General features: G+C 43.7%; 2 protein-coding genes across 2 annotated transcripts in view; one reads left to right on the forward strand and one right to left on the reverse strand.

Moving 5' to 3' along the window:
- LOC138946752 (cyclin-T1-like) overlaps positions 1 to 14,081 on the forward strand; it is a 110,054-nt gene that overhangs the window by 25,579 nt on the left and 70,394 nt on the right. The gene's annotated exons all lie outside the window — the stretch shown is intronic.
- Positions 1 to 14,081, reverse strand: part of LOC138947447 (uncharacterized) — a 58,130-nt gene that overhangs the window by 2,820 nt on the left and 41,229 nt on the right. The window contains exons 36-49 of the mRNA XM_070318921.1: positions 13,774 to 13,918; positions 12,114 to 12,212; positions 11,724 to 11,846; positions 9,915 to 10,215; positions 8,520 to 8,681; positions 7,978 to 8,068; positions 7,325 to 7,468; positions 6,135 to 6,326; positions 4,972 to 5,069; positions 4,126 to 4,295; positions 3,509 to 3,633; positions 2,780 to 2,878; positions 2,242 to 2,386; positions 552 to 650 (exon numbers count right to left, since the gene is read on the reverse strand). Coding sequence (XP_070175022.1) covers positions 552 to 650; positions 2,242 to 2,386; positions 2,780 to 2,878; positions 3,509 to 3,633; positions 4,126 to 4,295; positions 4,972 to 5,069; positions 6,135 to 6,326; positions 7,325 to 7,468; positions 7,978 to 8,068; positions 8,520 to 8,681; positions 9,915 to 10,215; positions 11,724 to 11,846; positions 12,114 to 12,212; positions 13,774 to 13,918 — 1,993 coding nt within the window. The remainder of the gene's footprint in view (positions 1 to 551; positions 651 to 2,241; positions 2,387 to 2,779; positions 2,879 to 3,508; positions 3,634 to 4,125; positions 4,296 to 4,971; positions 5,070 to 6,134; positions 6,327 to 7,324; positions 7,469 to 7,977; positions 8,069 to 8,519; positions 8,682 to 9,914; positions 10,216 to 11,723; positions 11,847 to 12,113; positions 12,213 to 13,773; positions 13,919 to 14,081) is intronic.

The following is a 14,081-nucleotide window of genomic DNA, read 5'->3' on the forward strand; positions in this document are numbered from 1 at the left end:
ATTTTTACTCCGGAGTAAACATTTTGTACGAAAAAGTTACTCCCTTTACGAAAAAAGCACTCCCCCATTGCACGAGAAAATTACTCCCCAAGACAGGTGAGTTCCGAGTAAACATTTCGTACAAAAATGTTACTCCCCTGATGAATAAATAACGAATAAATTGCTTCACCCCAACACGAGCAATTTAACTTCCCATGCCAGGTTTACGAAATTTGTACTCCCTTGTCCCTTGTTAGTCTTGGTGGTGGAAGGAGTGGAAGGAGGGTAGCGCGACATTCGTGTGCGCGAGATCACTTATTGGCATTATCCCTTCGCCCGCATCCCATTTTTGCGAACAAGATTTTTACTGGAAGTAAAAAAAATAGGGAGTAAAAATTTCGTGGAGGGAGTAATTTTTTCGTGCCTTGGGGAGTTCTTTTCTCGTACGAAAAGTGTACTCGGAGTAAGAATTTCGTACGAAATATTTACTCCGGAGTAAATTTTTCATGGGGGGAAAATTTCGTGTTACACCGGCATGGTGTCTTAAATTGGAGGTTCCATGGCATACTGACCGGATGTAGGGTGTGTTGCCAGGGATGTGATACTTGGCCCCAGGGTCAAAGTCGTTCTCAGAACGAGGTATGGGTGGTGATATTCCTTGATATTTGCACCTGCAAGTGACGGATATGATTGATAACTGTTAATGTTATTAAACAACAGAAAAACAAACATATATTGTTAATGACTGTTATTGAACAACAGAACAACCAACATAATATTGTTGATAACTGTTATTGAACAATAAAAACATATATTGTTGATAACTGTTATTGACCAACAGAACAACAAACAGAGGGGAGGGGCCAGTCACAAGCGAGGGGTGTGTCGGAAACACATGCTCCTGTCCACATGTCACGTTTCTGTCACACCCGTCGCCAGTCATTTGCCCCTCCAATGTTTATCAGAGGTTTCGGCAAGGGTATTCACCCTTACACAACTTATACAAACCCGACGGAGTTATATCCGAACATTGTCAAATTGCAATACAGTCGAACCTGTCTGAAGAGGCCACCCAAGAGACTGAGCAAAAATGGTCTTTCTAGACAGGTGGTCTTTATGGACAGGGGATTTATATAGTCGTAACAAGAAGGGCAAAGCCCATACGACTCACATGCTTGACCTTTACATGACCTTGACCTTCAGGGTCAAGGTCAATTAACTAAACCTAGCAATGACATCATACACTAAGAACTGCTTTACACATTTTTCCTACCAAAATACATGTGACCTTGACCCAAGGTCAAGGTCATCCAAGGTCATGCAACACAAAGCTGTTAATTCAAGACATAGGAAGTACAATGGTGCTTATTGGCTCTTTCTACCATGAGATATGGTCACTTTTTTAGTGGTTCACTACCTTATTTTGGTCACATTTCATAAGGGTCAAAGTGACCTTGACCTTGATCATATGTGACCAAATGTGTCTCATGATGAAAGCATAACATGTGCCCCACATCATTTTTAAGTTTGAAACAGTTATCTTCCATAGTTCAGGGTCAAGGTCACTTCAAAATATGTATACAATCCAACTTTGAAGAGCTCCTGTGACCTTGACCTTGAAGCAAGGTAAACCAAACTGGCATCAAAAGATGGGGCTTACTTTGCCCTATATATCATATATAGGTGAGGTATTCAATCTCAAAAACTTCAGAGAAAATGTGAAAAATGTGAAAAATAGCTGTTTTTTAGACAACATTTATGGCCCCTGCGACCTTGACCTTGAAGCAAGGTCAAGATGCTATGTATGTTTTTTGGGGCCTTGTCATCATACACCATCTTGCCAAATTTGGTACTGATAGACTGAATAGTGTCCAAGAAATATCCAACGTTAAAGTTTTCCGGACGTCCGGACGGACGGACGGACGGACGACTCGGGTGAGTACATAGACTCACTTTTGCTTCGCATGTGAGTCAAAAACCGTCGGGGATCCTTTGGGGTGGTACGGTCTTAATGGGCAGGTGGTCTTAATGGGCAGGTGGTCTCCAGGGCAGGTTCGACTGTATATGTTAATTATACTCTTCATCCCCATGCATGCCCCATTTGACGAATAAACAAACAAACACAAAGACGGCTAAATGTGCTGACCGTTTTCACGTACACCCCCCCCCCCCCCCCCCCCACCCCCTGACCACCACACACACACACCCTGAGACGATGAGCCGAACAGTCTACACGGGAAAAAGTGTATCCGTGAGATTTACCTGAGCTGCCACCACTTGTCGTTGTAGTGGTCAGGCGGAGTTTCCCCCGAGAAGACTGACCACCTCCACTGGTCAATCAGATAGCCGAAGGGCAGGAAGGCCACTTTGTCCAGAGCCGTCTTCAGCAGGAAGTTGATCTCGTCCACTGGAACGCACAGACACACATAGGTGAAGGCATGTACGTGAGCAGGCGCGCACACAGACAGACAGAAATACAGACACGCATGCATACACACATTAACACGCAAGAGCGCACACACAGACATACAGACTCACGCACGCATGCATGCATGCACCAACGCACGCTCGTAGACACATGCACACACACACACACACACACACACACAAACATACATACCCACAGGCACACACATACACACGTACACACACACACACACACACACACACACACACACACACACACACCGACGGACAAAGAGAGTGATACTGATCGAGTTACAGACAGACAGACAGACAGACAGACAGACAGACAGACAGACGGACAGACTCTCTCTCTCTCTCTGTAACAACTACTCACACTCATTGTCCAGCCCAGGGTCCAGCAGTCCGATCTTACGGAGGTGACCAGGAGTGGACACGGACAGAGCTATGGTGTCCCCGACAGCCTCGTGGAAACCTTAAGGAAAAACACACATTTCTGAAGCACAAACTATTCAAACTGAATACAACCGAGGTTGAGCCCTGAGCGCCTATGATACAACCCAAGAAACAATTGGACGTAAGTATGTAAAAGAGAAAGCAAGAGTAATATAATACGGAACCAATCTCCTGGCATCTGAGAGATTAAAGATCACTAGTATGAACAATTAAGCGACTTTCATCTTCTTTGAGGATTTGAGGAGTCTGAGGATGAAAGTCGCATTGCATTGCGATGCTTGTTCTCTCAGATGCAACGAGCTGTATTCCGCAATTGCTGTCGTTATTTTTGACATTTTAAGCGCTTACACCCCTCCATGCTTCTTCGATCTTAAGGTAAGCTCACTTCTGGGGCAGGACATATTCTTCCATATCATTAAAAATGCGTTGGTGTAATTAATGTAACAAATGCAGGAAGAGCTTTTAGATCCAACATGCACCCGTACAGATTCCTCCGCCCTTCCAGCCTTTAATCCAACTACATCATTTTCCTCAATAACACATAATGCTCGTTGACACACACACACACACACATACACACACATACACACACATACACACACACACACACACACACACACACACACACACACACACACACACAAAATACCTGGGTTAGCGCCATCCCGGAACACCTGGGGCTGTCGCCTGTACTGCATGAAGTACTGGATGTGACCCATCTCGTGGTGTATAGTGATCAGATCCTCCTGGTTCACTGACGTACACATCTTGATCCTGAATCAAAATAAATGTTTGTGTAAGATTGAATAACTGACCCAATTGTTTCACTAAACTGACGGTTTTGTGTTAGATTGTTTCCACATTTAGTCAAGTTTTGTGGAGGCGGGGAGGGGTAGGGACGCTCATAAAACTGCTGGGACTTGCTGTTCGCATGGACAATTTCCTGATGATTTATTTTGCCTCTGACCAGCTTTTAAGATCTAGAGGCGGAGGGGGGGGGGGGGGGGTCCAGAATTCGGGAAGCCCCCCCCCCCCCCCTTTCCCGGCAAATTTACCTTTTATTCTCAAGGAGATAACCAAAATACCCCTTTCTAATGTTAAATTTTAACTTGATCCGGGGGGGGGGGGGGGGGGGGGGGCAAAGGCCTGGAAGCCCCTCCCTCTCATACACTGGGTCCAACCCTGAAGATTGTTCCAAAATTCCTTTGCAAAAACTGAGTCACTAACAACAATCCCGGCTTTTCGTAGAAACATGGCGTCACTGACCTGAAGTCCTTGCCGTTAAAGAAGTCCCAGGCCGAGGCGTGACACACCAGGTCACGGTCCGCTGGTTTCTCCACGATGGAGCCCGACCAGAAGGAGTCGAACAGAGGTTCAAACCCTAGCGACTTGAAGAACGTCTCTGCCGTGCGGAACATTCTGTGCACTGTGAATTGCTGTCACAAAAAGGAAAAGTGTTTCTTCTTCTTCGTCGTTCATGGGCTGAAACTCCCACGTACACTGTGTTTTTTTGCACGAGTGGGTTTTTACGTGTATGACCGTTTTACCCCGCCATTTAGGCAGCCATACGCCGATTTTTTTGGCAGAAAAGTGTTTGATTTGAAGTACATGTACTGCATGTATTTGTTTTATACTTTATATTTTTGTCTTCAACGATTATAGTTCAATAAGCATGCAGAATGAAAAAAATGCACACAGAGGCTATACGAATAAGTGTTTGATTTGAAGAACTACATGTATTTATTATACTTTATATATTTGTCTTCAGCGATCGTAGTTCAATAAAACATGCAGAATGAAAACAATGCACTCAGAGACTTTAAGAAAAAGTGCCATTTGAAGAACTAGGCCTACATCAATTTTATATCCTGTACATTTGCAAGCAGAATGAAAACAATGCACACAGAGGCTTTAAGGTGTGCTTAAAGTCACCATGTGCACCAGGGGTTCTTAAAGGCACCATTGGCCTCCTGTAAACCACCAGTTTCTGATCACAGACTCCGCCAGGCTTTTACAAACATTACAAACATCCTTTCCACCAGGACTCAGAACGAGGCTTGCTACTGGTTTGACAGTGCGGGCGTGAAACAATACTAATCATCTTTTACAGACCTGTTTCTGCATGGCAGCAGTGACGTCAATGGCTGTGCGATTCTTGTAGGGCTGCAGGTCTTTGTAGATGTTGTTCCAATGCTGGGCCCACATGTTGCCTGTCATTACAAATCATAGGTTGATAAACAACAGGTCCTAACCGTCAAAGAATGAAAAGTAACCGTTTTCCATTGTTCACATTATCATAACTTATTTCAGTACTAGAAAAAAAAAACAAGCACACCAACAATCACACGCACGCACACAACCAACCCTCATCACACTGCCTCGACCCACCACACACATACAAACACGCCCTATCTCCCCCACCATACACACACACACCCCATCACAAATCACACACCATCACCAACCACACACACACGCACACACCATCACCAACCACACACACACACACACACACACACCATCACCAACCACATACACACACACACACCATCACCAACCACACACACACACACCATCACAAACCCCATACACACACCGCACACCCCATCACCAATCACACACACACACACATCATCACCAACCACACACACACACACACACCATCACCAACCACACACACCATCACTGACCAACCACACACACCATCACCAACCACACACACACACCATCACCAACCACACACACACACCATCACCAACCACATACACCCACCGCACACCGCATCACCAACCACACACACACACACACACACCATCACCGACCACATACACACACCACACACCCCATCACCAACCACACACACACCATCACCAACCACATACACCCACCGCACATCCCATCACCAACCACATACACACACACACCATCACCGACCACATACACACACGGCACACACACCATCACCAACCACACACACACACACACCATCACCAACCACACACACACACACACACACACAATCACCAATCACATACACACACACCATCACCAACCACATACACACACACACACACACACACACCATCACCGACCACACACACACACACACACACACACCATCACCAACCACACACACACACCATCACCAACCACATACACACACACACACACCATCACCAACCACATACACACCGCACACACACACACATCCCATCACAACCACACATACCCACACACACCCCTCCCTTTCATCGCAGCACACACAACCGCATTACCAAAGAGATGAGCCGGGATGTGCCCAGTGACAGGGAACTTGTCCTCCCCGTAGATGTTCATCAGTGTGCGGCGTGTGTAGGCGTGAAGCTGTTCGTACAGTGGACTCAACTGCTGCAGCAAGGCTTCCAAGTCTTCCTGGAATGTGTCAGACTCGTAGAAAGATCGCCAGTATTCGCCTGTGTCTGCATAGCCTGAAACCAGTGGACTTTTCGTTAAATTCAAAGCATTTGATTTGAGTTTAAGTTCTCACAGAAAAGTCAACTGTTGAAGCAAGGATTCTAGGCCTCAAGTTCTTTAAATGTCTCGGAGTAGGGAGAAAGGCCGCCAATGTCTGTATAGCCTGAGCCCAGACGACTTTCATTCAGTTTCTAGGCAGTTTTTGGCATGTCCAAACTGTTTATTTGACTAAAGTTCGTACATCGCATTGAGGTGCCGCGTTGAAACCGCTATTTACACTAGATACAACTCTTCCTATTTGTGTAAATAACCTGGCCTCGTCGACAATGCTATTTACACAAGTAGTTGTGTATATAGCCTTTGAAAGACTATTTACACAAGCTCTTGTGTGAATAGCGTATGTCAGCGAGGCCAGGCTATTTACACTCGTTGAAAAAGTAATATTTTGTGAAAATAACGTTGTTTCCCTTGGCAACAAGTGCTTCCCGTACATGGCTTCTTCTGTTGAGGCTGTTTTACACATGTAAGAAAAGCTTCTTCCCTTGTCCCGTATATTGGTAAGGCCAAAAAAAAAAATTGTCTGTTTCTGGTAACATGGCTAAAAAAAATAGGGTCGGTAGGTCGGGATTTTTTTCTTATTTTTTATTTTTTATTTTTTTTTTTACCCCAAATGTAGACCAATAAAACTAACTTTAAAAATCGCGCAAAGAGACTGGATTCACTATACATAGAGACAAGACACTCAACACATTTACAAATCGTCAGCGGACTTTCGTTTTCACACGTTTTTGTTGTTCATTTTCTCACCCTGTCCTTTACCACAACAACAAAAAAAGAATTTTTGAGTTTGGAAAAAAAAGTTTAGGGTCGGCGCCGAAATTTAGGGTCGGTCGGGTGACCAGAAACAGACAATTTTTTTTTTTTTGCCTAAATGTCCTGACATGCTCCATATGAATATCTGTTAATATTGTTTCAATTTCAGTTTGAAATCAGAGTGACAGCGAGAACTGACCTATTTCTCGAACGCCCTCGTTGCTAAGGGCAACGAACTCCTGATACAGGGGTTTCATTTTGGGCCCCGTCACGTCACGCCAGCCCTTCCACACAGCAAGCAGACGATTGTAGTCACGTGAGTCCGCCAGGATGTCCTCAAGGTCTGCAAGAAATTTTTCATAATGACGTCATAAATGGGTGGTCATCTGAGGATGTTTTTTTTTAACGGTGTTTATTCTTTGTCAGTATTTGAATGAATGAATTATTGTTCATTTTTTCATATTTTTCAATCAAAGACTGAAAATTGTACCAAGCTGTCTACCAATAATATTTAGGGAAGGAAGCGAAGGGTAGACAGCAATTCATGGGTCCGTATTGCTTGAATGCAAACATACAGACAGTAGCAAAGGCAACACATAAAATCAACAACACAGGCATTCACACAGACACACGGGTATACGCACGCACAGATAATGATGGACAGACAGGCGAATAACCGGTCGCGCTCACACAAACATACATACATCAAAGACCCCCCCCCCCCCCTCCCGACAAGCACATATAAACGCAAATATACACTCACTCAGACACACAGTCATATACTGTCAATCAGCCAGTCAACCAACCAACTAGCCAGCCAGCCAGCCAGCCAGCCAGCCAGCCAGACCTTACCTGGCTCCAAGCCCAAGCAGTCTTTGCTGGGGTCCAAACAGACTTTTCCGGCTCCATAGAGTCCCTCCAGCTTGGACTGTAGAGTCTCCATCTGTAACACAATCCCCGAGCTGTACATTCAATTCACAACCTCTTATTCCTTGAAGTTGAACACACGGGTGCACTATGGTCTGATGAGTATTATGTATGAGCTGTGAAATTAACTTTTTTTTTGACTGACACGAGACGAAAAAACTACAACATACAAACAAACAAAATCAGAAAAAAATTTACAACCAAAAACAACAGCAACAACCAAACTAACAAACGGGTGTTACGGAAATATGGTTCCAGATAAGTTAGAAGTTTGTCTTCCGTCGAACATTTCACTTGTTTTTTTGTTTTTTTGACGGTTAGAAACATGTTGTAGGCTCGTTAGCTTGAAGTGGACTCGGTCTCTTCGATAACTGTAACCAGGATTACATTTTATTTTTTGGTGTCAGGATTTTTCGGATCAATATCAATCAAATTTGAAAACTAGGATAAAGCAAACGTGGTGCAACCTTTTCAAACTTAGTGGAGTTTTTCATGGCGCTGGGCCCGATGTTGGTTAGCAGCTTGAACTGACGTCGTACAGTGACGTCAGAGATATTACGCCATCCCAGCTGTTCCGCCTCTAGTGCTTTCTCCCTCTGAAAAGTCGCCAGCCTCACTCGCTCTGCCACCTGCAATAAATCAGGACACGTGAACATTTTAAACCAATGAGGCAGAGCGCTATTTCAAGATCTGAGAAACAAAGGGACGTTGGTGCTCAAAATGCATTTGACATGCGCAACAAGAGTTTTTGAGAGGTATGTGGAACCAAACTCGTGGCACCTGTGAGAATAACAAGCATCTTTTGTTATGTTGTATACGTCTGTCTGTTGTGTCCTACTGTTGTGAACATTGTTATGTCTTGTATATTAGCCATTTACATCAAAAATGTGTCGTTAAAATGAATTGTTAGAATGCATATCAAACTCTAGGTTTTCTTGAGTGGTAAATGTTGAAGGATGGATGATAATTAATACATTGTGAATGGACGGATGCATGTTATTGATTAAAAGCCCCACAATGATGTGCTTGGCAAAAAAACAACAACAAAAAAACCAACAACAACAACACAAGCATCTAAATGAAAAAGCCATTTTCATCCTCTAAAATATAAATGATCAAGAAGTACTATTGAGCTAAGTGGCAAAGAGTCCACGATGAGTCGATTAAGAATTATCTTGGAAAGCGGTTGAACACAAACTGCCTCTTTCAGCACAATAACAACAAACATAACAGAAAATAACAGTCAATCACATAAACGGAGCAACCATTAAACTAGTTAGCATACAACCAAGCAGGCAAACCAAGCAGGCAAAGCGTCACGTGAGCAAACAAACAACATGATGATACAAAGGTAATCAAACTTAGTTGCAAAAGTTGATTTTTAAAACAAATAATTATTGCTTTGTGACAACCCAGATTTTAATATTTACCTGTCATCACCAATTTATTACTACGTTTTTCAAATCTTGTAAAGGTACTGTACCATTCTGCAAACGAACACAAACAACATTTTTTTTCACAGTACCGATTTACTGCTACCTGTCATTGGACATTGCTGAGACCTTCTTGGGGACATTCTAAGGTAAGCCACAGCATGTTATTTTCTTTGTCTGCTATGTGATTTGATTGTCCACTTTAAAGGCTGTTAGGTCGAGGTTCTTGTGAATTGTGTGTGTCGTCGTGAATTGCGCATGCGTGTCCTTCAATTACTTGACATAAACGTTCCTGTAACATGTATCGGCCAAATCCGAAACAAGCTTCGACTTACACAAGGTACACCTTATTCTTATCCTAAGTACTCGCATGTTTGTGCTAAGTAAACGTTCAAATACTTGAACCTGTCTTGTTTTTGAGAACTGTACCGATTTAGCAGAGTTTTCATCCGTAATGTTGGACGTGTAGCCCCAGTCAGCGAAGGTGCTTTTCGTTTTCTTTATCTGCACTTGTTCGTCGTATTCCTGCAGCCATTTCCCGGCTTGCACCACATCGTGCTGAGGACACTCCTCGTCCCATCCTGTGGGGTGCCCGGCATTCTGCATTTTCAGCCAGTCCACCAAGGGTTGGAAATACTCGAGGAGGGGCCCCACATCCATGTTGCGGGTTCCCGTCATCTGATACAGAGCTTCGGGCCATGGCTTGGAGGATCCCAGGCGTAGCATGTTGCTGGGAAATAATAACAAGAGATTAATTGAAACCGGCCATTGACAAAGGAAAGACTAAGGGTATTATAATAAGTGGAGACCGATTAATACCAATCAGGTATTGGCAATACTGAGGCTAGGGCACTTCAGAGGGAGGCGACCCAGTCAGACTTTTACCAGGAATAAGTGCAACCTTCCTGAAATCAACAACATGCCGAATTATTTTCGGAACTTAAATCTGTGTCCCTTTACGAAATTAATTAGACAAAACATCCCACAGCAATTAAGTAGGCATGCGGTTGATTTTTGGTATGTATTCAAGTATTAAAAATGCCTTTATTCCAATTAGCCAGATATACGTTGATTAATACGAACATTTACAAGTGAAGGAAAGTATCTTTAAGCTACCGTATTCTGGAGAGCGAATGTTACCTTTCTTTGTACATGTACAGGGTGACCCCCCCAAAAAGTACCCAAACAAAACGTCATAAATTGAACAAAAATAAAGCAATCTTCACAAAATTTATTTACACACACAAGTAGCCTCTGAAGAACATATTGGCACCCAGAGTTTGTACTGCAAAAGTGATGATGTTGTGCTCATGTATGATTTCAACACAGATCGTAAACGCTGGTTCTTCGATCAGTCAGACAACATGACCAAGATTCAGAAACATGCCATGTCGTGTCTTCGGACATTGCCCCCGATCAGCAAAGATCGGTACGCTGAATTGTACAAAGAAGAACTGGAAGAAGATCTGAGAATAGTGTCTCGCGTAGTCCGCTTTTACTTAGGATGAACAGTTTCAAACACCGTGATGTTTTCATTCTTGGTTCTCTAATGCTGAAAAGGGCCGTCACACAATATCTGTCACCACAGGGAAGAAAACAAAAGACTGAAGGACTGATCAAATCATGATGTTATGATGCATGGTATTGGTGTGCAGTGTGAGTCAAGGTATCCCTGACTCTGACAAATGCAGTGGACTCTCTATCGGACTTCCAGTAGCGAGAACTCTGCGCGATCGTGCATGCTTTGGTATATAGAAAGCTTTGTACTTCGACATCCCAACCCCACAACACCCTTTCGCTATAAACATGTGTTTTCGCGAATAAAACATTCTGATTCTGAATTCTGTGATTGTCTGTGGGTTGTTCCTGTAGACGTTGTCTTTCAGGAACCCCCAAAGATAGAAATCTGGCGGATTTAAATCCGGGGGAGGCCATTTGGAGCATGTTCTGTCGAATGAGCATAACTTTCCTGAAAGACAAACTAGAACGCTAAAATTTTCTGTGCAAATCATGCAGAGGCTACTTGTGTGTGTAAATAAATTTTATGAAGATTGCTTTATTTTTGTTCAATTTATGACATTTTGTTTGGGTACTCTTTTTTGTGGGTCACCCTGTATATGGATGTGGGTGCATCTGTACTCTTTTTTTTAGCCATACACAAGGAGATACCGGTCAACAGGGCGCAGGGGTAAAAGTTGAAGAAAAAAGTTGCGCCTTATAGTCCAGAAAGTACCGTACCTGAGTTTCTGACCAGCGTCTTTGGAGCGGTAGAAATCACAGGTGTGGAGGGAGCCGTTGTGACCCGCCGCCTGACACAGCGCCTTGTAGAACTGGAACTGAACCACGTGCGCCACGAAATACCTGCAGTCACAGCAGAGTATGTAGAGTACACAGAGAAAAATTAAACAGGAAGACTCGTGAAAGATTGAAAGAACAAACAAACAAACAAACACAAAAAAATAATAAAACCTGAAAAAAAGGACAAGCAAGTAAAGGAAAATAAGGTTTGGTTGGATGACCGAAATTACAGCTCAAAACTAAAATTAAGGGTATTGTATGTATGAAAAAAACATTTTTGATAACTATTTTCATCTGTCTATTGTATGATGCAGTCAGTGTTAGAGTTACCGAATGTAGGGTGTGTTGGCTGGCACGTGATACTTAGCCCCGGGGTCAAAGTCAGAACTGCTCCGTGACACTGGCGGCGAGATACCCTGGTACTTGCACCTGTCATAAATATATACACCAGCAGGTAACAAGGTAGCTACATGAATGTCAAAATTCGAAACAGATAAACTGCTAACGTTCCAAATCAAGAAACGTTTACTTTTGGAATGTTCCATTCAGGACAAAACATCACGTTCATTGTAATGCTGAATATCAAGTTTCATTCTTTCTTTCTTCATTTGGTGTTTAACGTCGTTTTCAACCGTTCAAGGTTATATCGCGACGGGGAAAGGGGGGAGATGGGATAGAGCCACTTGTTAATTGTTTCTTGTTCACAAAAGCACTAATAAAAAAATTGCTCCAGGGGCTTGCAACGTAGTACAATATATATGACCTTACTGGGAGAATGCAAGTTTCCAGTACAAAGGACATAACATTTCTTACATACTGCTTGACTAAAATCTTTACAAACATTGACTATATTCTATACAAGAAACACTTACCAAGGGTAAAAGGAGAAACAGAACCGTTAGTCGCCTCTTACGACATGCTGGGTAGCATCGGGTAAATTCTTCCCCCTAACCCGCGGGGGGATCAAGTTTCATCTAAGAAAAGACACAACAACATACCGCCGCTTTTGATCATAGATCAGTGGATCTGTTAAGTAACCGGACACACTAACCAACACTCCACAAGTAAACCTGGGCCGGTTTGCTCGAGTCAAGGTTGGAGACTTTAGTTCAGAATAATCTGTACCCTCAACGCAGAACAATAAAGTCTCTAAACCGCATACCTGCCCTGAATTGCCAAAGTTGTCGCTGTAATTCACAGGTGGGATGTCACCGGACCACAATCTTTGACTCAACACGGATAATATATACTAACACACCCAACAAGCTTACCTGAGCTGCCTCCTCTTATTACAACTCGAAGGCAGGGAGGTGACCACCAACCGAACAACCTGTTAAACAGGTGTCCGAACACACCCAGTATTCACGCATGTGCAGGATAAAGATCCCTAGCTCACAGCAACAGTGCCCAAAGCTAGGAAACACGAATACAGGTGTGAAGTTAAAAAACAAGATTGGGTATCACGACTACGTCTCTGCACGATACCCCCGGGGATAGCCAGCCGAATTTCATTGAAGTAATTCCCCGACGATAATTTCGGTATTTGGTATAGTTTTTTGTCCTTTGGGAATGGGCGGTTCTGGTGAGGTTATTCCCCCTCTTTCTTTCGGCTGGTAACTGGCGCCACCTCGCGGCAAGATCACAGGAGTTGTCTCGCCCCAGAAGCGCTCATTCCCTCATGGACAATCGGACTGCTATTCCTTGGGATAGCGTGCAGCGACAGAACCGCGCTATCCAATGTTGTTTCCTGCATCCGTGGTTTTCAAGCCTTTCGCTGTGAGCTTGGGATCTTATACCGGACACCAAGGCGAGTCTACACAAAGTTGATTCTGGGAAATAAATCCTTCGCCGAACTTGGGGATCGAACCAACGCCGATAGCGACAACGGGTTTTAAAGCCAGCACTACTATCGACTAAGCTCATCTACCCGCCCAATACTAAAATTACCAAAATACTAGATTTTAAATACCAACCGACTTAACAAGCTTACCTGAGTTGCCACCACTTGTCGTTATACTTGTCAGGCGGAGTTTCCCCCGAGAAGACTGACCACCTCCACTGGTCAATCAGATAGCCGAAGGGCAGGAAGGCCACTTTGTCCAGAGCCATACGCATCAGGAAGTTAATGTCAGCCTCTGTCGTGTCAGCAGAAACAAACACTCGCTAGTAAATACAGCACCCTATACTCACGTGACATGTATGTGACTATCCCCCAAAATCGATTTACCGATTCGAAAACGCACCGAGCGGTGCTGCTGATCGAACTTTGGACCATGTATCCCCCCATCCCCCCACTTG

The sequence above is a fragment of the Littorina saxatilis genome, linkage group LG14, assembly GCF_037325665.1.
Source record: "Littorina saxatilis isolate snail1 linkage group LG14, US_GU_Lsax_2.0, whole genome shotgun sequence".
NCBI classification, from domain to species: Eukaryota; Metazoa; Mollusca; class Gastropoda; order Littorinimorpha; family Littorinidae; genus Littorina; species Littorina saxatilis.